Source organism: Sorex fumeus, unplaced genomic scaffold (genome assembly GCF_029834395.1).
Source record: "Sorex fumeus unplaced genomic scaffold, SorFum_2.1 ptg000035l, whole genome shotgun sequence".
NCBI classification, from domain to species: Eukaryota; Metazoa; Chordata; class Mammalia; order Eulipotyphla; family Soricidae; genus Sorex; species Sorex fumeus.
This window is the reverse complement of record NW_026606092.1, coordinates 22,921,140-22,946,479: the sequence shown is the minus strand read 5'-3', so window position 1 is coordinate 22,946,479 and position 25,340 is coordinate 22,921,140. Positions and strand designations below refer to the sequence as shown.

At 37.4% G+C, this 25,340-nt stretch overlaps 1 protein-coding gene across 1 annotated transcript in view; it reads left to right on the top strand.

Annotated features, from left to right (window-relative positions):
- KYNU (kynureninase) overlaps positions 1–24,786 on the top strand; it is a 140,917-nt gene extending 116,131 nt beyond the window's left edge. The window contains exons 11-14 of the mRNA XM_056117666.1: positions 621–673; positions 3,300–3,385; positions 21,512–21,742; positions 23,754–24,786. Coding sequence (XP_055973641.1) covers positions 621–673; positions 3,300–3,385; positions 21,512–21,742; positions 23,754–23,891 — 508 coding nt within the window. The 3' untranslated portion in view covers positions 23,892–24,786. The remainder of the gene's footprint in view (positions 1–620; positions 674–3,299; positions 3,386–21,511; positions 21,743–23,753) is intronic.
- The last annotated feature ends 554 nt before the right edge of the window (positions 24,787–25,340 follow it).

The following is a 25,340-nucleotide window of genomic DNA, read 5'->3' as shown; positions in this document are numbered from 1 at the left end:
TGAGTTGCACTTGTTGTTTCCTAGGAATGATGGTTGACAAAGCAAGGATTGTACCCATGGTACCATGTATGGACTCATTTCTCTGAAGCCGGAACTCTACCACAGAATCACATCTCAGCATTCTACCACTTGAATTTTTAACTTTTACCATTTCTTAAATGAAAGTCAACATTTTACTTCATTGTATTCTGAATGAATTCATTAACCACACAGTTCATTGGATGGTTTACCTCATCAAAATAAATATAACATGCAATATCAATAGATTGATTTTATCTGCATCAACAAAGATATAAATACTAATTAATGGGTCAGGAGAGATAGTACAGGGTTAAAGGTGGTTAAAGGTGCCTACTTTGCACATGGCTAAACCTGGTTTGATCCTCGGTCTCATTTACTATCTTCCAAGTCAAAAGCACAAAGCCAGGAGTAAGCCCTGAGCACATCTAGGTATAAACACAAAACAACAAATATCAATTACTTTATAATCATACAGTATTTTATGCTTAAGTATTGATGGTTTCTATCTACAAATGACTTTAACCTTTGCGGCCCAAATTCTTATAATTATTTGGTTATTTAGTAAAACAAAATATCTAACGTTGCATTTTGTGTTTTAGGTTAGTGGGGTGGTTTGGCCATGACCTCAGTACCAGATTTAAAATGGATAACAGTAAGTGTATTTAATTTTACTCTGTAAGTCATTTTATTTTTATTTAAATTTTCTCGGGTCTCTATATGAGATATATATAAATGCCTCATGGAGAGTGTAATTTGAAAATGCCACTGAGAATTCTTAAAATAAGAGGTGACATTTTCAGAGTGTAAGACTAAGTTTGTATAGATTTCAGCATGATGGGAGCTGGCCCTTTGTAGGAGGATAAGAGTGAGAGAATTGTAACATAGGGAACTCAGAACTCATCATGCTGAATATCTACATCGGGAAGAAATGACAGGAGGTAATTTTTGAGTTCAGTCCCAGAGAGCTCCAACATCACACTGCCCTTAGAACATTTATGATGCTCCATAAGTTACACCATGTTGGGCTCTTTGAATTTTTCTCACATATTTGATGTTAATATTTCTTTAAGGATAAGACAAGTGCAAAGTTTTAAAGAAACACGTACATAGCATTGCTATTTAATACTTGCATCCCCATCTTTCTTCAAATTTGACTCCTTCTGCAGTTTTTCTCACCTACTGTAGAATAGCACTTAAACCCTCATGGATAGAAACAAAGTACACAATGCACAGAAACTGCCAAGATCTTTCTTTTTATTATTCAGTCACACATGATACAGAAAGCTTCATACATATTGTAAGAGTTCAACCTAAACTTGATACTTCAGATTGCTTCCAACCCTGAGATAATATTTTAAATATATTCACATTTGCAAAAAAGCAACAAAGATGCACAGAACTAAGGCAGTCTCTTGTAGTCAAATCGAGAAGCCCGCATTCTATCTTGAAGAATTAAAATAATTAGCTCTTTTCTGCCAGTGCCTAAATGCTTCTTGATAGATATTCTCATCTGTAAGTAATGGGATTTGAATAGGTCAGCAATGGTTAAAGTGTCTCTTCAAAGGCCAGCAGATCTGAGATGTTCGAAGCTTTCCAGGCAATATTGTCTGTGTGGCAAAAATTCAAGTCTCTCATCATGGTGCTAGAGCAGTCACAGACAAACATAACTGAGCAAGTAAGGGGATGATCCAATAAAACATTATTTACAGAAATAAGCAGTGCACCAGACGTGGTCCATGGGGCATGATTTGATTAGCAATGGATTAGCTGAAACTCAAAAGACCTTGAACATTATTTTATACAGCCTTAGTTTCGATTTCATCTCTTACTAGTAATCTTTTTTTTTTTTTATTTATTTATTTATTTATTGAATCACCATGGGAAAGGTTACAAAGCTTTCAGGTTTCGGTCTCAGTCATGCAAATATCAAGCACATTTCCCTTTACCAAAACTTATTTTTTACCATGAAGAACCCCAATAAAACCCCACCCCCCACCCCTCCCAGTCCCTGTGGGGCAGATGAATTCTAGTTAACACTCTATCTGCTTTGATTAGATTCATTGTTTCAATAAAAGATTCACCACTATTATTTAGAGTTTACCCCCCCCCAAATCAGATATGCTGAAAAAGCATTGTGAAGTGATTTGCTTTCTACAGCTGGGTTCAAGAATTATATGTTGGTTTTGGATTTCTGCTATTTTACTTATTGACCCTGGAAGTATTTCTACTGAAAGTCAGATAGTTAAGAAATTGGTTTCTGTGCTCTGGAGTCGTGGCCGTGCTGGAGAGCCGCTTCTTACTAGTAATCTTAACTATTAGTTTTAACTTTCTACTATGTAATATAATAACAATTATCATGATATCACCCATTAATTTGCCTTACATGACACTCTTGATTACAATTACTTTGCCACTATACACTCACATGAATTGAAAAATATACTTAAAATGCATTTATTTAACTTAATCTGTATGTTATGTTAACAGTTTAGTTCACCTTACAAATGCTGAAGACATTTGCACTAACTTATAGTTGGGCAAAAGCATCTCCATTTTTAAAAAGTGATAAATTTCCTTTGTGGTTCATTACTAATAATTAAAGTGAAGATGGTTTCCTGTATTCTATTAGTCTATGAAGCTGAAAGCAATATTGCATTCCTAAAAAACAGTCTCAGTTGAAGGGTCTTAAGTAGACCTATTGTAAATTGGGACTCTGTACTATACTTAGGTAGATTAGTTTTTTCAAATTTCCTTTAAAAATATCACCTGACTTGATAATACTTCTAAGGAAATCTTTAAAATTTCTTTTTAGCTTATTTCACATTTCACTTGTGAGCAACATTACAAGGATAAGTTATTCAAATCATAATGGTTTCCTTTCTTTGATATGGTTTAATAAAATAAAAGCAAATTATTGGGAAGAACAGAAAAACTGGTTTGGGGGTGGGAGAAAAAAATTGGGTCCAGGAAAGCATCTAAAAGGTCTGTTTTACAGCATGTCTAATGGCATTCAGCAGTGAAAATGGGAAAAATATTTTAAATGAATTCACATTTGCCCAACCAATAAGGACCCAAATTATCAGAGCATCCTCTTCTAGTCAACCTGGAAACGCTATTTTATTTTGCCCACAGTTTCTAAACAGTTCCTCCCAGTGCAAAGGACAACATGTGTAAAAGAAAATTCTGTTTGTATTTCAAGTCCCCAAGAGTTTCTTTTAAATCTATTAGCATACGCTTACAGGAATTCTATAAAAGTGATCTGATATGGTTTTTTTTAGAATTGCAGCTAATTCCTGGTGCCTGTGGATTCCGAATTTCAAACCCTCCCATTTTATTGGTCTGTTCCTTACATGCTAGTTTAGAGGTAAGAAATCTACATTTCTACTTTGCATTTTATTTATGTGATTGTGATATGTTGTAGTACATCCTCTGCTCATCAGCAAGACTGACTGCACAGAAACTGTGGGGAAGGTAATGTTCTACTTAAGAAATTAAGGATAAACTAATTATTAACTGAGATCAATATCTCTAGTCCTTAGTACAATGCTTGGCACATTGTTGGCACTTAATACAAATTGTAAGTGGAACTGATCCAGGCAGACATATTTTTAGTTCCATTGAGAATGTGTGTAAACTAGAACATACTACTCATTTCTGCTCATCTCTATAAATTAAGCACGCAATATTTAATTTTTGATTATTTCTCTTCAGATTTATTTATTAAGGAGATATTCTGTGGGTCAAAAGACAACTCAATAGATTAAGCACATGCTTTGCATACAAGAGACGCAGATTTGATTTCCAGTACCACGTAGTCCTCTGAGCACTGCCAGAAACAACCCCCAAACAACCAAGCTAGGATTATTTCCCAAGCACTGCCATGTACACCCTAAAATTAGAGAAAAAATATTAAAGAAAGGAGCTGTGTAGTGTACAGCCATAATTAGTTAGGATTGTTCTTCTAGTTGTACAAGTCAATGAAATAACAAAGAGTATGTGACAAAGAAACAGGAATCTGGGCCGGAGCGATAGTACAGCGAGTAGGGCCTTTGCCTTGCACACAGTCAGCCTGGTTCGATTCCTAGCATCCCATAGGGTCTTCCAAGCACCACCAGGAGTAATTCCTGAGTGCAGAGCCAGAAGGAACCCCTGTAAATCATAGGTTGTGACCCAAAAAGAAAAAAACAAAGACACCCATCACCATGTGGAGTTCATGCCCAATCCAATCAGGTTAATCAATAGTTTATCAGTGGCTGGTTAGATAACAGTACTCCTACATTAAAAAGAAAAAAAAGAAAGAAAGAAAAGAAACAGGAATCTTTACCTTAAAGAAAACTATGCAATCGTGAATACTCCATTCATTTCATTCACGTTTTAGGACCAGGATGATAATTCAATCATCTGATCACATGCTACTGATGCAGGTATGGGTTTGATCACTAGCATCACTTAATTCCCCAAACGCTTCAGGGAGTAACTCTGAGAACAGGAATAGTCCCTGAGTACTACTAATAACTACTACGACTATTTCTACTACTCTTCTTCTTAAGTTTGCTTACATTTTTAGTCTTACCCTAAATAATATTCAAGGATGCAATTTTTCTTTCTATAGTTCAATTTATCTATTATATAAATAGGTTGGTAGGTAGAGGCTTTATTCTTAACTATCAATAAAATGCCTCTCAGAGAGCCCAGCAAGCTACGGAGAGTATCCCGCCCACACAGGCAGAGCCTGGCAAGCTCCCTGTGGCATACTGCACTGTCCACTGTCCTGCACTGCCCTCCCGTTGTTCATCGATTTGCTCGAGCAGGCCCAGTCAAGTCTCCATTTGTGAGACTTGCTGTTACTGTGTTTGGCATATTGAATACATCACAGGGAGCTTGCCAGGCTTTGCCGTGCTTGCCGGGCTCTCCGAGAGGGGCGGAGGAATCAAACTTAGCTTGGCCAGCCATCTACGCTCAAGGCAAATGCCAAATCGCTGTGCTATCGCTCCAGCCTATGGCGTATTAGATATGCCAAATGCCAGGTCTCGTTCTCCTGACCCTGAAAGAGCTTCCAATTGTTGGGAAAAGAAGAGTAAGAAGAGGCTGCTAAAATCTCAGTGCTGGGAGGAATAGAGATGTTACTGGTGCCCGCTCAAGTAAATTGAAGATCAATGATCAATGGGATGACAGTGATACATTGATCCAGTGATCAATATTATGGCTATTAATATATAGACTAAAGTTGTTTAGTTGTAATTTATTATTAGGTCATATATTTCAAATAAATTTATTATTAATTATAATTTACACATTAATTAAATTTATTTTACACGCCTTTGAGTTAAACATATTTAATATTTTTAAGTATATAACTATTTTAAAAAATAGCTAGCTTTTATAAAATCGCCTGATTTATGATACTTTACGATATTTTATTATAGGGCATTTCAGTGTGAGTTACTGAATAAAGGCTTTCAAGTTTTTGGATTCAAATTGAAGGATTAGGAACATTTAAAGCAGTTTCTCAGATTGGCCACAGGAGGGCAGTGTGAGGTCCCTCTGATTTTATACAACCACAGTCCAGAGTGATAACCAACTGATTTCCCGTCTTTAAGGAGCACACGCTAAATTTAACCACTAGATGGAGCTTGTGCTGTTTTCACTTTTTGACGAGATAAAAAGGTCTGGTACCAAGGCTTTCCGTCTGCAGCATATTTTTTAAAAGTGTTTTTAGTTTTTTCCGTGTGTTATTTTTTTAAAATAGCGTTTATATGATACGCATCGAATATTCTAGTTAAATCATTTAATTAAAATATCTGTGCTTATTTTGCAAGGTTATACCAAGAAGAAATAAATTACAGTAAGAAAATCACTGAGGCATATTTTTGGAAAACTTTTGCTTAGAGTTCATTCCTATGTTTTCCTTATCTTTATAAATAACTTTAAATAGATTAAATTTTAATATTTTAATTTAAAATAAAGCAAGGTAAGGTAAAGGTAAAGGTAAAGGCCCTCCCGTTGATCGTCGATTTGTTCGAGCGGGCCCAGTAACGTCTCCATTGGAGGCTTTGTTGTTACTGTGTCTGGCATATCGAATACTCTCGGTAGCTTGCCGGGCTCTCCGAGAGGGGCGGAGGAATCGAACTCGGGTTGGCCATGTTGGCCGCTTGTAAGGCGAACGCCCTACCGCTGTGCTGCTTTTCTGGGCTTCTTATAACTTCATTACTCTGGAGTGACTTTCAAATACTTTACACAAATTGTTCACTACCAAGTCTGTTTTCTAACCAATATTATCACTCCTAAGTAATAAAACTTGATGTTGAATAATCTCTTCTAAATTTTCTTTCCCATTATGAATTGCAAAATTATGAAATTTCAAAATAATAATATTCTGTTGCTTTCTTTTTTCTACCTAACAAAATTCTATTTTTTAGAGATTTCTGAGTTTTCATAGTAGCATGCACTAAGAAATGACCTGTTTGTTCTTAAAGTATTTCTTTCGAAGTTATTTTACATGATGCTGGCTAAAATAATGAGCCAGCATCATGTAAAATATGTAACTGTCACTGTCACTGTCCTCCCATCGTTCATCTATTTGCTCCAGCAGGCACCAGTAACATCTCACAAGAAATTGTGAGACTTGTTGTTACTGTTTTTGGCATATTGAATATGTCATAGGGAGCTTGCTGGGCTTTGCCGTGTGGGCGAGATACTCTTGTTAGTTTGCCGGGCTCTCCGAGAGGGGCAGAGGAATCGAACCCTGTATGACCGCATGCAAGGCAGACACCCTACCCCCTGTGCTATCGATCCAGCCCTGTAGAGTGTATGTAAGAAGAAAACATGATTCAAATTACATTTCTTTGTTGTTAAATCCCTTGAAAATAATGCTAAACTGTTTCAAATATCAAGCGGAAGATTTCTAAGAGTGACTGCACATAGAAATAATTTAATAAAGGCAATGCTATGATTCTTGGTTTATTTTTAATGATAAACAGTAATAAAAAGAAATCGTGGGTAAAAGGAGTATAATTCTATACATCTCTATACATTTAACATCAACCAAACCTGCCACAATGTTCTAGAAATATCCCATACCCAGAAAGTTAGTCTCTATCCCTTCTATCCATTTCTTACACCTCCTTCTTCTTTCTCTCCTGAAAAATTCCTACCAGAATTCTCACAGAGTCAAGAGATTTGTTTTCCGTTCAGTTTATTTGCAGTGATTCTTTTTGTTTTAATTTTTATTAGAGAAACACCATGATATACAGTTGTAGTCTTACAAATTTTTGTGCTTGGGTTTCAGTTATACAGTAAGTGAGTACCCATCCCTCCACAAGTGCCCATTCTCCACCTCCAATGCTCCAAGTATTTCTCCCACCCACCCCTATGCCCCCATCCCATCCCACCCCACCCCTGTGGCAGAGCATTCCCTTTTGTTCTCTCTCTCCATTTGGATGCTGTGGTTTGCAAGAGAGGCATTGAGCGACAATCGTGTTCAGTCTATAGTCTACTTTCAGCATGCATCTCTCATCCTGGGAGGATCTTCCCAACACCCTTTACTTGGTGCTCCCTTCTCTATCTGAGTTGCCTTTTCCCCTAGCATGTGCAGCTGGCCTCCAAGCTATGGAGTGAACCTCCTGGAACTTATCTCAGCTATTCTTGGGTATTAGTCTCCTATTTTGTTACTTTATATTCCCCAGACGGACTGGAGCGATAGCACAGTGGTAGGGCGTTTGCTTTACAAGCGGCCAACACGGTCGACCCGAGTTCGATTCCTCCGCCCCTCTCAGAGAGCCTGGCAAGCTACCGAGAGTATCTCGCCAGCATGGCAGAGCCTGACAAGCCACCTGTGATGTATTTGATATGCCAAACACAGTAACAACAAGACTCACGATGGAGACGTTACTGGGCCCACTCGAGCAAATCGATGAATAACGGGAGGACCGTGACCATGATATTCCCCAGATAAATGCAATCTTTCTATGTCTGTCTCTCTCTTTCGCACTCATTTCGCTTAGCATGATACTTTCCATGTAGTACCACTTGAATGTAAATTTCATGACTTCATCTTTTCTAACAGCTGCATAGTACTCCATTGTGTAGATGTATCAAAGTTTCTTTAACCAGTCATCTGTTCTCGGGCACTCAGGTTTTTTCCAGATTTTGGCTATTGTGAATAGTGCAGCAATCAATATAGAAGTGCAAATGTCACTTTGACTGTACATTTTTTGCATCTCCAGGATATATTTCCAGGAGTGGTATTGCTGGGTCAAACAGGAGCTCAATTTCTAATTTTTTTAGAATCGTCTATACTATTTTCCACAAGGGCTGAACCAGTTGGCATTCCTACCAGCAGTGAAGGAGAGTCCCTTTCTCACCACACCAACACTGGTTGCTTTTGTTCTTTTGGATTTGGGCCAGTCTCTGTGGTGTGAGATGATATCTCATTATTGTTTTGATCTTCATCTCCCAGATGATTAATGATGTAGAGCATTTTCTCATGTGCCTTTTAGCCACTCGGATTTCTTCTTTGGGAAAGTTTCTGTCGATGGGGTTAGATGTTTTCTTCTTGTAGAGTTCAACCAGTGCTTTGTATATCCTTGCTATCAACCCCTATATGATGGGTATTGGGTAAATAACCGTTCCCATTCTGTAGATTGTCTGTATTTTTTTTTTTATGTAGGAGTACTTCTATTTATTCAGCCACTGATAGGCTGATTGGATTGGGCATGAACTCCACCTTACTTTTTTTTCATAATTTTATTTATTTTTTTCTTCTTATATTTATTTATTGAATCACTCTGGGAAAAGTTGCAAAGCTTTCCAGTTTAAGTCTCGGTTATACAATGATCAAACAACTTTCCCTTCACCAGTACTCATTTTTCTTTTTTTTTTTTAATTTTTATTAGTGAAACATCATGAGGTACAATTGTAGACTTACAAATTTTTGTACTTGGGTTTCAATTATACAATGATCGAGTACCCATCCCTCCACCAGTGTCCATTCTCCACCACCCCTAATCCCAGTATCTCTCCCAACCCCATCCCTCCCATCCCACCCTGCCTCTGTGGCAGGGCATTCTCTCTCTCCTTTAGGGTGCTGTGGCTTGCAAAAGAGGCATTGAGTGTCGATCATGTTCGGTCTGTAATATACTTTCAGCATGCATCTCCATCCTGAGGGGGTCCTGCCAACACCCTTTATTTGGTGTTCCCTTCTCTACCTGAGCTGCCTTTTCCCCTAGCATGTGCTCACCAGGCCTTTTATATCCACATGAGCTCTGTGGACACATCTATGTCATTTTCTCTTTTCACTTATTATTAGCACAGTTCTCATTTTTCAGCCCCAAGAACCCCAATACACCCCCCTCCCACCCCTCCCAATGCCTGTGAGGCAGATGATTTCTACTTAACTCTTCTCTACATTGATTACATTCATTATTTAGACAAAAGATGCACCATTATTGTTTAGAATTTCCCTGCAACAATCAGAATTGCTGAAAAGGTATTGTGAAATACTTTTTTTTCTATAGCTGATTATGAAAATCATATCAAAGCCATACGATTTTGTTTTCCTACAAAGAGTCAGATAATTACAAGATTGGCTTCTGTGCGACTAGTGTTATGGCTGTGCCTGAGAGCCACTCGATGGGGGGGGGGGCAACTCGTGACCTTGTAGGGCATGAAGGATGAGCCTGTACCGCCCCCCTTCCCGTGAGACTGCAGTTGCCCTGTCACTGCCGGCTCATACCTGGCTTTCCAATAAGCTCTGACGTGGCAGCCACCTGGCTGCCAGGGTGAAAAAATGCAGAAGAGAGCAACACCCTTTCCCTCCCGTGGAGGCATGGCGCCATAGTTTAACACATGGACCATTCACTTTTCTGCTGCAAGCTACTTGGTTCTGGACTAATTCCTTTTGCCTCTGGAGCCATGGCTGTGCTGGAGAGCTGCTCATGGGGGGCAACTCATGACCTCAGTAGGGAGTGAAGGAAGAGCCAGCACTGCCCTCTTCCCATGAGACTGCAGTTGCCCCTTCACCGCCAGCTCATACCTGGCTTTCCAATAAGCTCTGTGGCGGCGGCAACCTTGTATGCAGTTCAGATGTATTTCTGCTAAAAGCTGCTGAGTTTAGAGAATTGTTTCTGAGTTTCTGGGATCATAGCCGTTAATCAGCTTGATCAGGAGCCAGAGAGGCTGTTTGTAAGACTCAGAGTCTCATTGGGATGGGGAAGGAAGGATCGGTTCCACCCACATCTGGTGAGGCCCTGCGTGTCTCATCACTGCAGGCCCAAATCTGACTGTTCAGTGGCCTCTGGAGGATGGTGGTCACTGGGCCACCAAGGGGAACAGGCCAAGGCACAAAATCTATTCCCACCTGGAGTGGTCAAGCGCCAGTAACCTACTGCAGGAATAGGTCACATTTCTGCCAAAAGCCTTTGGGTTCCGAGATTCGTTTCTGAGTCTCTGGGATCATGGCTGTTAAGCAGTTTGATCAGGAACCAGAGAGGCCATGCTTCCAATTATATAGCTGAGCTGGAGGTGGTTTGTGGGTGTTTCTCCCACATACCTAACTTTTTGCCATTTACTTTCTTGGTAAACTTTGCCCCAAGATTTTGGGGTCTGGTCAAAGGCACAGCAGCAATTTTGGGGTATCTGAAAGTCTAACGGTGCCATCAGGCTGCTGATGCACTGGCCTCACAGGTACAGATTATCCTGCTGGCGGCACCATACCCCCAGTACATTGTCTTTGTATTCTAGTCACTGTATCTTTTGAACTGAAGAGTGTCTGAATTTAAGATAGTCCCATTTGTTTATCTCTGTTTCCATTTGGTTGGTCAGTGGAGTGTCGTCTTTGAAGATACCGTTAGCCTCAATATCGAGGAGAGTTTTGCCAACCTTGTCTTTTATGTACCTTATGGATTTTTGGCCTGATGTTCAGATTTTTAATCCAGTTTGATCTGACTTTTGTGCATGGTATTAGGTCACAGTCTAAGTCCATTTTTTGCCTGTGGTTGTCCAGTTATGCCAGCACCATTTGTTGAAGAGGCTTTCCTTGTTCCACTTCACATTTTTTGCTCCCTTATTAAAAAGTAGATGTTCATACATTTGGGGTTATGTGTACGGATATTCCTCCCTGTTCCATTGGTTTTCGTCCCTTCTTTTGTTCCAGTACCATGCTGTTTTAATTATTACTGCTTTGTAGTAGAGTTTGAGGTTGGGTAGGGAAATGCCTCCTCACGTCTTTTTCTCAAGAATTGCTTTAGCTGTTCATGGGTGCTGGTTTTTCCATATGAATTTCAGGAATGCTTGATCTATTTCTTTGAAGAATTTTATGAGTATCCTTATTAGGGATTGCATTGAATCTGTATAATACTTTGGGGAGTACTTCCATTTTGACAATGTTAATTCTTCCTATCCATGAGCAGAGGATATGCTTCTATTTCCTTGTGTTCTCATTTATTTCATGGAGTAGGGTTTTATAGTTTTCATTGTAGAGATCCTTTACCTCTTTAGTTTAGGCAGATTTCGAGATATTTGATTTTCTGGGGCACAATTGTGAACAGGATTATATTTTTCATGTCACTTTCCTCTCTCTCATTATTTGCATATAGGAAGGCCATGGATTTGGGGGCATTGATTTTGTAGCCTGCGACTTTACTGCACAAGTCAATTGTTTCTAAGAGTTTCTTGGTAGAGGATTTAGGATTCTCAAGATATAGAATCATATCATCTGCGAATAATGAGAGCTTGTTTTCTTCCTTGCATATCTGAATGCCTTTAATGTTTTCTTTCCTAATCACTATTGCAAGTACTTCCAGTACTATGTTAAACAGAAGTGGTGATAGTTGGCATCCTTATCTTGTCCCTGATCTTAGAGGAAAGGCCCTTAGCTTTTTTCCATTGAGGATAATGATTGCCATGGGTTTGTTGTAGATGGCTTTGACTGTCTTGAGGAAAGTTCCTTCAAAACTTATTTTGGTGAGAGTTTTCATCATGAACAGGTGCTGGATCCTGTCAAAAGCTTTCTCTGCATCTCTTGATATGATCCTGTGGTTTTTATCTTTACTTTTGTTGATATGATGGGTTATGTTGATTGATTTCCAAATGTTAAACCATCCTTGCATCCCCGGGATAAATTCCATTGGTCGTGGTGTATGATCTTTTTCATGAGTTCTTGGATTCTATTTGCTGGTATTTTGTTGAGAATATTCGCATCTGTGTTCATCAGGAATATTGGCCTATAGTTTTCTTTGTTGGCAGTGTCTTTGTTTGCTTTTGGTAATAGGGAGATAAATGCCTCATAGAAGCTGTTTGGGGAAGTTCTTGTTTTTTCAATTTCCTGGAAAAGCTCGAGGAGAAAAGGCAAAAGATCTTCCTTAAATGTTTGGAAGAATTCACTAGTGAATCTGTTTGGGCCTGAGCTTTTGTTCTGGGAAAGACTTCTGATTACTGCTTCAATTTCCTTGATATGAATGGGTCTATTAAGGTATCCCAAGTCTTCCTGGTTCAATATTGGGAGGTTATAGAAATGCAGGAATTTATCCATTTCTTCTAGGTTCTCTTATTTTGTAGCACATAGATTCTCAAAGTAGTCTCAGATGATCTTTTGAATTCCATTAGTTTCTGTTGTGATGTTCCCTTTTTTATTTCTGATTCAGGTTTATTAGGGTTCTCTTTCTCTCTCTCTCTCTTTCTTTGTGAGTCTTGCTAGAGTTTTATCAATCTTATTTATTTTCTTAAAGAACCAGCTCTTGGTTTCATTGACCTTTCAGATTGTTTTTTGGGTTTACATGTTATTAATTTCTGCTCAAAGTTTTATTATTTCTTTCCTTAGGCCAATTTTGTGGTTCTTGTGTTGGTCTTTTTCTAAGATCTTGAGCTGTTTGGTTAGTTTATCTATGTAGGCTCCTTCTTCTTTCTTTAGTAATGCTTGCAACACTATAAATTTTCCTCTTAGCACAGCTTTAGTTGGATCCCATAGGTTCTGGTAGCTCGTGTCTTCATTCTCATTTGTTTCCAGGTATCTTTTGATTTAGTCTTTGACTTCCTTCCTGACCCACTCATTGTTCAACATTGAGTTGTTTAATTTGCAGGTGTTTGATTTGGTTCTCGATGGCTTTGTGGAATTTGCTTCTATCTTCAGCGCATCATGGTCTGAAAAGATTCTTGATACAATCTTCCTGATTGTACTGAGGTATGTTTTGTGGTCTAGCACGTGGTCTATTTTGGAAAATGTTTTATGTGCACTGGAGAAAAATGTGTATTCTTTCTTTTGGGGGTGTAAAGCCCTGTGTAGGTCTATTAGCCTTCTATTTCTTCTTTCAAAGCCAGTGTTTCCTTGTTGAGTTTAGTTCTCATTGATCTACCCAGAGGTGATAAAGCAATGCTGAAGTCTCCAACTACTATTGTGTTGCTAGCAATGTTCTCCTTAAAATCTGTTAGCAGTTGTTTTAAGTATTTAGCTGATCCCTCATTAGGTGCATATACATTTAAGAGTGTGATTTCTTCCTGCTGTACATATCCCTTGATAAACAGAAAATGGCTTTCACTGTCCCTTCTAATCTTTTCAGCCTGAAATTTATGTTGTCAGATATTAGTATGGCCACCCCAGCTTTCATGAGGGAGCTGTTTGCTTGTAGGATTGTTTTCCATCCTTTAACTTTGAGTCTGTGTTTGTTCTGATTGTTCAGATGAGTTTGTTGTAGACAACGTAATGTTAGCTTCAGTTTCTGGATCCATTTTGCCACTCTATATCTCTTGATTGGTGCATTTAGACCGTTGACATTGAGAGAGATTATTGTCATGGGGTTTTGTGCCATCTTTCTGTAGGGGTTGGTTGTGTTTATAAGTGTTTTCCTTCTTATCTTACAAGAGCCCCTTTAGTCCTTCTTTTAGATTTGGTTTTGAGTCTATGAAGTTCCTGAGCTGTTGTTTATCTACAAAATGGTATATAGTTTCATCGAGTTTGAGTGAGAGTTTAACTGGATAAAGTGTTCTCAGTGAGGTGTTCAGTTCATTGAATTTTTTCACTATATCTCATGATTGTCTTTGGGCTTGGAGGTTTCCTCTGATAGGTCTGCTATAAATCTAAGGGCTGATCCTTTGTATGTGATTTCCTTCTTTGACCTTGCTGCCTGCTTTATTGTGTCTCTGTCCACAGCATCCATCATTCTGACTATGATATGCCGTGGAGTGTCTTCATTAGGGTCTCTTTTAGCTGGCACCCTTTTGGCTCCTTGGACCTGAATGTCTGCATTCTTTAACTCTGGGAACTTTTCAGCATTGATTTCTTTGACTGTGGCTTTTTCATTGGGGTTGCCTCCCTGTCTTTCTGGTACTCCAATGATTCTAATGTTGTTCCTCTTGGCATCATCCCGTAGGTCTCTGCTTCTCCTTAGAGCTATTTTGGGTCTTTTCCCATTGTTTGTTTTTCCCTATGTGATTTCTGTGCTCATCTTCAAGATCACTGATCCTGTCTTTAGCTGTATTCATTCTACTGTTGAGGGTACCTACTGAGTTTCTAATTTCATCTACCAAATCCTTTATTTGTGTCACTTCTTTTTGTAGCTTTTTTATTTCTGCCTCATTTCTTTCTGTATTTTCTCGACTATCTGTTCTACTATCTGTAACAGTAGAACAGTAGTAGTAGTTCCTTGAACTACTCAAATCCTCTGCATTCCATCTCATATTTCTTTATCGGAGAGAGCATATTTGTGGATAACCCCGGTTGAGGATTCAGGACTCTTTTCTTCGTCCTCTCCTTATAGTGAAGATCTGCGCTGTTTCTTCATGTTGTTTTGGTTGTCTAGTGGTAAAACCGTGGAATTCACTAGCACTGTTCCCTCTTATCGTAGGAAAGGATTCTGGATAAGGTCAGTAGCTTTGCGTAGTGTCAGTATTGGAGCCAATGAGGTTTATCCGAGGTGCGATTATTGCTAGATGGATAAGGTCAGTAGATGGTGGTCACCCTTCTCCTTTTCTAGAGTCTGACCTTCCTCTCAGGCATTATTCTTTGGCTTATGATGGGCATCTAGTGAAACTTCGGAGGAGGTGCTCTTTAATATTGGGCTTGTACAGCTTCTTGCGTACTGGTGTTTTGTTAGAATTGGAATAGGCCAGTGGATTATTCTTGTATTCTAGTTGAAGTGGCCAGGATTTTTTCCACAGAATTAGGTGATAAAGGCTGGGATGAAAGACAAGAGTGCTAGGGGTGGGAAATGTACCTGTGGCCCCGTGAGCGGTTGCCCGTAACAGAGAAGGTCACACCCACTTTTGAGGAGGTCATGCCCCTTACAGTGGTGGCCATGCCCCCAACAAGTCCTGATGCTAGTCCACAGACCTCTTGGGGCAACGACTAGTTGGGCTGGTGCTCGCTGTGGAAGTGGACGCAGGTGCCCCAGGCGGGGGTCCCAGCAGCAGCTGGCTTTCAGAGTTGCAAGTTTAGGTGAGGAGGGGGTGCCAAGCCTGCAGTGATTCTTTTAAAAAAGAATTTTAAGTGAAGCAAACTTATTTACTGAAAGAGTAGGAGATGTGGGTGAGAGAAAAGAGAGTTACATGTTCAAGAGAGAACAAAGGCTTCTCTAGGGTGGACAAAATCCCATTTAATTTGTCACTTGTCACTTGTCACTTGTTTTCCCCCTGTTCATCGATTTGCTTGAGTGGGCGCCAGTAGCATCTCCATTTGTCCGTGTCACGTGATAGTGTAGCCCAATGTAATATTGGGGGCTCTTTCAGAGTCAGAGGAATGAGACCATTATTGTTACTTTTTTTGGCATATTGAGTATGCCACAGGTAGCTTGCCATGCTCTGTTGTGTGTGTGTGTGATTCTCTCAATAGCTTGCTGGGCTCTCTGAGAGGGAGAAACTGCCACATTTAATTTTAAAAAAATAATAATAAAATGATTTGCTTAATTTATTGGGAGGGAGTTGTTTGGACTACATCCAATTGTTTTCAGGGACTATTTCCAAATATGTGGTCAAGAGTTATCTCTGGTGGTGTCAGGGAGCAAGATGCAGTGTCAGGGACTGAGCTCACTGTCGCAGGAGGAAAGGCAAGTGTCTCTGCCAATATAATATCATGTAGTATCATGTGGGCCTCTGCTGCATTGTTTTATAGTGCATGTGGAGTCTGGGATCAAATTTGGAATCTGACACATGCAAGGCAGCTTCTCCACCCCTTTGATCTAGCTTTTCACATTGGATTTTTTTCTATTTTTCTATTTAAAATTTTAATATTATAAATTTAACATTTATCAACAGAACTGTATGTTTTAGGAGTAAAATCTCCCCCTCTTAAGAATGTTTACACATGTCTGTTTATACACATTCACTGATAACTTAAGTATCAGTACCTTCACATTCCCTTTCCTAAGCCTCAGTTTTATAATCAGAAAACAAAGATTTCACTCTCATTGTCTTTTTTCTTCTGCTTTATTTCTCTCTTTTTCACAATATGGGTGGAAATCATGAAGTATTTGCCTTTTTCTTATGATTTATTTTGTTTAGCTTGATATCCACCATTTTTATCCATATTGTTACAAGTAACAAGAGTTTCTTAGTTTAATATTAATCTAATGTACATATAAGCTCACCTCATTATCTGCTAGGTATTTTGAACACTTTAAGTGTTTCTGTGTCTTGACTACTGTAAATAGTGTGTACTGAGAAAAGCGTAAAGGAAACTTTTTAAATCAGTATCTAGGTGTCCTTGGGTGGGTCTTTAAGAGTAGAATTGCTGAGTCGTATGGTAGATTTATTTTTAATACTCTCGGTAGCTTGCCGGGATCTCTGAGAGGGGCAGAGGAATCGAACCTGCAGATGACCCAAGTTCGATTCCTCTGCCCCTCTCAGAGAGCCCGGCAATCTACCGAGAGTATTCCATGTGCACGGCAAAGCCTGGCAAGCTACCACTAATGTATTCAGCATGCCAAAAATCGTAACAAGTCTCACAATGAAGATGTTACTGATACCTGCTGTTGAGAATCAATGAACAAAGGGAGGACAGTGCTACCGTGCTGCAGTTTCAGAAATGTCTACACTGTTTTCCATAGAACCTGGACCAATTTAGGATTCCACCAATCAATGCGGTTTCCACCAATAATAAGTAAATCTTTTGCCTGTTTTGTTAGTTTTAATGCCAGGCATGTACTCCTGCTGTTCAAACTTCCCAACTTGCCCTTGTTTTATCTTTCTTTTAATATGTTTAAGTAGAATTGTTTTCTTAATTTTTCCTTTCCTTTCTAACTCATTGTTTGCATACAGAAATTCAATGTACTTATGTGCACTGATTTTGCATCTTGTTACTTTACTGAACTCATTATTTGCAGTAGATTTTTGTAAAATCTTATATTTTCTTTGTGTAGTATCAGAATAGAAACAAATAACAAATCTTTCTTCTCATCTTCAAATTTGCATTCACTGTATATAGTTTTCTTGCATAATTGCTCTGTCTGAGGCTTCCAAACGTATCATGTGGGATAGTGGTAAGAGTGGACATCCTGGGGTCCAGTGCAGTGAAATAGATGGTAAAGTCCTTGCCTTGCATCCACCAAACCCAGTTTAAATCCCCTGAATCATTTATGGTACCTGAACCACCACCAAGAGCAATCCTAGAACATAGTGCCAAGAGTAAGCCCTGAGCACCACTGGGTATGATTGAAAAGAAAAATAATTAAATAACTAAAACAATAAAAAATTAAATAAAATAAGGTAAAAAACGACAGTCTTCTTTCAAAGTTTATGGAAATTTGTTTGCTTTTCACCATTGAGTCTGATGTTGACTGTTTTCTGGTGAGATATTTTATTTTATTCCTAATTTATTTAGAATCTTATCATAAGCATATTTTGAAACTTGCCCATTATTTTCTTAGCCGCAATTAATATGATCATGCCATTTTAATCTAGCTGTTATGTATTTGGCATGTTGTGGCAATTGATTTTCATATGCAGACAACCCTTGCGTCTCTGAGATGGATCATACTATGAATTGAATGTGATAATGCATGTCGAAGTGCCTTTGTGGGTTACTTGTTGTTTGTTTGTTTGAGATGCCTTCACTTGATTTTTGTGGTGGAGGGTGGGTCTGTCCACACGTGTTGCTCTGGAGCTACTCCTGGCATTGCTCTCAGGAATCACTCTTAGCTGTGCTTAACAGGTATTGTACATTGTTGGGGACTTAATGAGGAATACACTTGTTTATGATTTTATGTAAATGCTGTAAGCCTTAGCTATTTTTTCAACAGTATTTTTCTTTATAATTTTCTTGTAATAATTTAATGATTATAATAAGTCTTGTTGGTCATTTTGCATTAATCATGTCTATATAAATTATGTTTGACAAGTTGTTTTAATTGTATGATTTTAAAATGCATTCAACAAAATATGTTAGATTAAATGTCATTCACTGTAATATTAATACCCAATACATCTGCTTAAAATCTTTTAACCTTATATATCTCTTTGGTGAGAAACATCTTGTGCTCTTGTAGCTCCTATATATATGTATATATATATATATATATGTGTGTATATGTATATATATATATATATATACTGAACTTCCTTATCTGTGTTTATGTGAGTTTTTCTAACCTTGTTAAGCTTCATTATGATATCTTCACTTAAATTTCTGTGTTATAGTCTAACCCTTCCAACTCTTAATTTGAAACTAAACTAAGCATGTATTGCATTTTGAAGAATTATATATGCATACAGCAGTAGGAAGACACTTTTTAGACTTTAGCATATGAATTTATAATGAAGTATCTTGAAAATACCATAGTAGTTAAAATACAAGGCAAGTCAGAAGAAATGTATTACGTGTTTCTTAAGAAAACTACTGAAGAACCAATTAAAATTTTAAGATAAAATATATGAGAATCAGTAATCAGTAATAAAATATTAACATTTTTTCTGTTAAACTTATCTCACTATTCTAGTTTTGCATTTATTTTACTCAGTAAGAAAAATAACAAGTAATTGACATGCTGCCAAGAATTCTATTATAATCTCAGTATTTTAAAACTCCCTTTTTCTAATTTAAAAAATTATTATTTTTCATCGCCAAAGCATGGAAATAATGAGAAGCAATAAAGAGAAAAGGATATTTGTTTTATTTCCCTTTTAACTCCTATTAAGCCCTCTTAACATTCTGATGTGAGACCTCATAAGAGGCTTTTACTCTCATTGAGAGTAGAATTAAATGATGCTTCATAATGTGGCTGACTTTGCTGTGGTTATAATATGCAAAGTAATGTTATATCTGAAAATTATTTTATTATTAATAAAGTAATGGTATATTAAAACTTTTCCTTCTTATAAAAATCAGTTACTGTTGATGAAGAGAAATTTGAAAACCAAACATTCTTTAAACTTTTTAAATTTAATATTCTACAAAGTGTTACTAAGCTACAAATATCAATGAAATATCAGTAAATAGAATATTCACACATTACCCATATATAGATCTTAAGGATCTTCTAGTAGAACAAAGATGTTCAAAGTGATTGTTTTGTGGTTTGTCTTCTTGAGTTCCACACCCAGAAGTGCTGACCAATTACTCCTGGCTCAGTGCTCAGGAGGTCACTCCCACATTGATCAGGGAGCATATAGTAGACCATATGAAATGAGACCACCTATCTGCATAGCATGTGCTCAGAGCTATCTCTCTGGACTTTTAAACTAAATTTCTTCATTTCTTAATTAAACACCTATCAAATTATTATTTATAAAGAGAAGATTGAAACTATTCTTTCCATATTGTCTACTACTAAACACACTTGGGGATCATTCCTAGACAGTATTTTCCTTCCCTTGTTTTCCTTCCCTCTGCAAGAATGCTGACATATAGACCAGGTACTCTCTATCAAAAACTTATTTATGTCCTTTTGAATTTTAATTATATCAAATTTATTTCAAATTTGTTAACACAAGAAAATGCTGCAAGACTGTCGACAACTCCATGCAACTGAGGTTCTCAGAGTCCAGGGCTGTTGTTTGCACTGCCAGTCTCAGATTCCCTCTGAGGCAAGCCCAACAACCTCTGCTTACAGCAGCTACTAACATCAACTGCTCTCTTCCGGTCATAGACACAGTTGGTCATAGACACACCTTCCCATACACCCTTACCCTTATCCTGTAGTTCAGCCATATTCATAGCTTCCATGTAGTGTAAGTTTATATATATATATGTGTATGTATATATATGTGTGTGTGTGTATGTGTGTGTGTATTTATATATATGTAGCACTCTCTGTAGTACTGCCCTGCTGTTGTTCATCAATTTGCTTGAGTGGGCACCAGTAATGTCTCTACAGTGAGATTTGCTGTTACTGTTTTTGGCATATCGAATACACCATGGGTAGCTTTCCAGGCTCTGCCATGTGGGCGGGATACTCTCTCGGTAGCTTGCCCGGCTCTCTGAGAGGAATGGAGGAATTGAACCTGGGTCGGCTGCGTGCAAGGCAAATTCCCTACCCACTGTGCCAATATTTGATTATATTGTATAAAATAAATAAATGAGTAATAAAATATTATTTATATATTATATACACATATACATGTCTGGATTTATTCTAAGCTTGAGTTCTCTTAAAATGTCTGGGAAGACATGCCCTGTGTATTCTCAGAAAGAACTATATTCATAGACTTCATAAAGTCTAGGGTTTACTGAATGACTCTATTTTTGCTCTGTGACATAACATGATCAGAAAAGGGACATTAAGTGACATGCCAGTGCACCGTGCTCTCTTTGCAGTTCATTCAGTTCTTATACGTAGGATGTATCTTTAAACTCTATTTGACCTTAAGAGATAAGCAAAAAAAACATGTGCGTTCTGACCCCTAATGTTTCAACACCAGTTATTGTGTGCCCTTGTCACTCATCTTAATGTGACACCCTGCAGCCGATAGCAGGATTTTCACACTCCTTTGACAAAACTTAGCTTTACTGTTAGATGGATGGTTTTATTACTATGAAGCTAAAAGGAATTTAGAAATTGGTAAAATGTTTGTGACAAAAGTTACCCTATCTTGTACTTATAGACATGTCTTTAACTCTAGATTTTTTTATTACTATAGATCAAAAAGCTCTATAAAAAATATAAAAGAGTATAAAAACACCTTTTTGATGAAAATATGAATTATTTGGGGGAAAACTATCTTAATTGTAGATTTTCGAATGCATTTATTAAAGTATGTTTAACTGTACTATTTAGAAAACTATTTTAAAGTAACTCTGAAAGAACATTTCTTGATTTTTAAATTACTTTTATTTTATATTCTATATTTTACTCTTTAGAAAGAATTTTTAATGAGCTATTCTTTCATTGAAAGCTTACCATCACTTTTTAATATCAATGCATTTGAGAAGAAATATTTCCACAAAAATATTACCTATAATGAAGTGACTTTTGCATAGATGAAAGAGGACATTTCATTTTTTATGAAGGATTTAAGTTTTTGATATTTTTGCATTACAAGATACTTTAATCTGTTTCTCACTCTACAGATTTTTAGTCAAGCAACTATGAAAGCATTGAGGAGGAAATCTATTCTGCTAACTGGTTACCTGGAATACATGCTCAAGCATTACTATAGCAAAGATGAAGCAAAACCCAATAAACCATTTGTGCACATAGTTACTCCAGCTCATACGGAGGATCGTGGCTGCCAGCTAACACTATCATTTTCAGTTCCCATCAAATACGTCTATGAAGAACTAGAGAAACGAGGAGTGGTAGTAAGTATATCACTCACTTCACTACCATGTTTTACTTTGCATTGCAGGGAGGCGGTAAAATTTGGGTTCTTCTGTTTTTCATTCCTCATTTTTTAATTATGGGCCACACCCAGAGATGTTCAAGTATTATTCTGGGCTCTGTGCTCAGGGATTACTCCTAGTGGTGCTCAGGAGCCAGGATTGAATCTGGAATTGAATGTGGAAGCAAGCAACCAACGCAATTCACTATGTCTACAGGCCCAAATCTGCATTCTTTAGTTTGTTCACCGTTGACTGTTTCTTAAGATAACTTTTGCAGCTAAGGATACAGAACTATGCTAATTGAAAGGCATTGAGATCTGTCATTTCTAGTAAAAGGGAAGAAACCACTAATTTAGGTTTTAGGAATCAGATATTTTTATTTATTTATTCTGTTCATTAGAATTTGGGCAAAAATATCATTGCCTCCAATTAGGACTTTTTAAAAATTTCCATAGTTTTCACAAGTGAAAACTCCAATATCTATTTATTTTAAAATAAAATTTGAAAGCATTTAAATATTGTGTGTATAGAAGCAGTTATATATATGTATGTATTTATGTGTGTGCATATATATTTTTTTCATTTTATTTTTGCATTGGATAACAAAAAAACAGTGATGCACAGGACATGTTGCAGTCCCTGAGTGATAGAACCTCTGCTGCTCTGTGCAATACAAACACCTTACCTCTGAAATAGCTCTCCTACCTGAAATGCCTTATTTAATACTTTGTTTTAACTAAGTTAATTTCAACTTTGGCATCTGAGTAGAAGCCAATATATAAACATATATGTGTGAGTATGTGTGTAGTTAGAATGTATTTCAAATATAAAAGAGTATATTTAACACTAGATCTAAAGTTACCCTTTTTATTCTCTTTTGGAAAGGGGTTTGGTCCTCACCATTGGTGCTCAAGACTTACCAAAGCTCTGTGCTTAGGGATCATTCCTTGTGGATCTTGAGGGACCATACAGGATGCCAGTATTGAGCCTGGGTCCAAGGTGTGCAAGGAAAATGCCCTGCAGAGAATTAAGAATCACTTATTAATTGTAATAGAAAAAGGATGCTAACACATTTATTTCAGTGATATTTAGAATTTAGAAACTGCTTTATTAATACAACCCTACAAATGTTTAAGAGAGGCTTTTACAAACCTAAATCAGAATATCAGAGTTATAAATCAAGCACTCCCATTTTGCAATCATGTGCTCTTGAGTAAGTCACTATTTTATGCTGCATGTTACTATACCATACTATACTACCCTATGCTATGTTCCTTGGTACTGTGGATTGTCCCCAGAGCATTGCCAGGAGTAAGCCCTGAGCATGACACAGACTGGCCCAAACAAACAAACAACAATAACCCACTTATAATCTTGAGATCTCCCACTTGTATTTTGGTGTGAAGACTTATGAAAATGTTGTGGGAATAAACCATTTACTACAGAGTCTAGCTATAATGTATGTTCCTTGAAGGTAGCCATTATGATATTCAAGGTACACCAAATGATCAAAGCCTGACTGGTGGTGTTTTAGCCATTCTCAGGGAACATAGCAATTTCCCTATGGGCAAGATTAAGGATTGAGTAATTAAATATAAGTATATTTGACTAAAACTTTACTGAATATTAGGTTCTTATTCAATTAAGTATTTTTAAAGATTTTAGTTTCTGTGTCTTCCACAGATAAACTATAATGCAAAATTTACGGAATGCATAAGACAATGTCTGACTGAACTTAATAAAAATTATTTTGTTTCTTAGATGCCAATATATTAATAATATGAGCAGTTTATTTAAGATTAAGAGAATGGTTTCATAAAAAATAGAAATCCCATTTTAGGCAAATATTTAGGTATAATGTTGTACCTAAAGAGGAAAATTGTGATTTTATATTAGATGTTAAGCAACTAGGCATAGACTTCAGTGTATGTATATTTTTACTAGGTGGATAAGCTAACTTACTCTGCTTTTATTTCTCTCTGCCCCACAGTGTGACAAGCGGGAGCCAAATGGCATTCGGGTTGCTCCAGTTCCTCTCTACAATTCTTTCCATGATGTTTACAAATTTATCAATGTGCTCAGTTCTGCACTGGACTCTGCAGAATCAAAATATGGCCGTAATTTCTAGAATAACGTGAGCAGTTAAGATTCAAACATGAGGTGGCTATTTTATTCTGCATCTAGTTTAATTACTGAAAGGACTTCAAAACTGATCACACATATGTGACAATTAATTGTGTAATTTAATGAAAAGCTGATATTATTTTTCTGAGATGACCAATCCTAAGGGATCCAGATTCCTGTCTAATTTTCTTCTTATTATTATTTTGTTTTTGGTTTTTGGTTTTTGAGCTACACCCAGTACTGTTCACCTCCTTACTCCTTGCTGTGCTTGGTGGAAAAATGGGGTGCTAGGAATCAGACCTGTGTTGGTTGTAGACAGGGCAAGTGCCTTATATCCACTGTACTATTGCCCATTCCTTCCTGTTTAATGTCTTGATTTTTGATGGATAAAAATCTACTAGTTCAGGGGACTGGAGCGATAGCACAGCGGGTAGGGTATTTGCCTTGCATGCGGCCGACCCAGGTTTGATTTCCAGCATTCCATATGGTCCCCCGAGCACCGCCAGTAATTCCTGAGTGCATGACCCAGGAGTAACCCCTGCGCATCGCTGGGTGTGACTCAAATAGCCAAAAAAAAAAAGTCTACTGATTCAAGTATTCAAGTATTATGTATGCAATGTTTGGGTTAACTACCATAGTTCTTGATAAAGAAAAGATTTATGTTAATATAATTAAAAAATTGACTGATACTTCCTACTCTATATGGAATTTTTGTCTCAATTTTAGAAACATTGCATCCAGTTTACCAGTTCATTATAAGTATCAAAATTCAACAGTCTGAATATTTATGATTTTTCAACATTTTAGAAAACTCCAATCATAGAAACATTAAGTAATTTTAGGGCAGAAATTTTCAAGTTTATATTGGTTACAATTAACACTAAGAAATAAATTGAAAAGCAGAAACATTTATGTGTGTTTGTGCCTTACTTTATTGATTTTAATATACAATGTTGTATCATATTTTAACATTTGTAAATGAGGAAATAGTTTCAATTTTCATAAATAGTCACTGGCCATTCTTTCACATAACCATCTTTTAAATTAACATGATTCTCATAATGAATAGATAACATCTTTACTTTCACATGTCTATTAAAGTCTTAGATATAATAGCAAATGCTGTGTATATAGCAATACACTGTAGCGCTGCCCTCCCATTGTTCACTGAGTTGCTCAAGTGGGCCCAGGAATGTCTCCATTGTGAGACTTGTTGTTACTGTGTTTGGCATATCAAATATGTCACAGGGAGCTTGCCAGGCTTTGCCATGTGGGCGAGATACTCTAGGTAGCTTGCTGGGCTCTCCAAGAGGGGCGAAGTAATCGAACCTGGGTCGCTCGGGTCGGCCGTGCAAGGTAAAGGTCTATCCCTCCATCCCAGGTTCAATTGTTTGCTTGTAGTCGTATTTTGATCATGATCACTATCATCCTGTTGTTCCTTGATTGCCTCTAG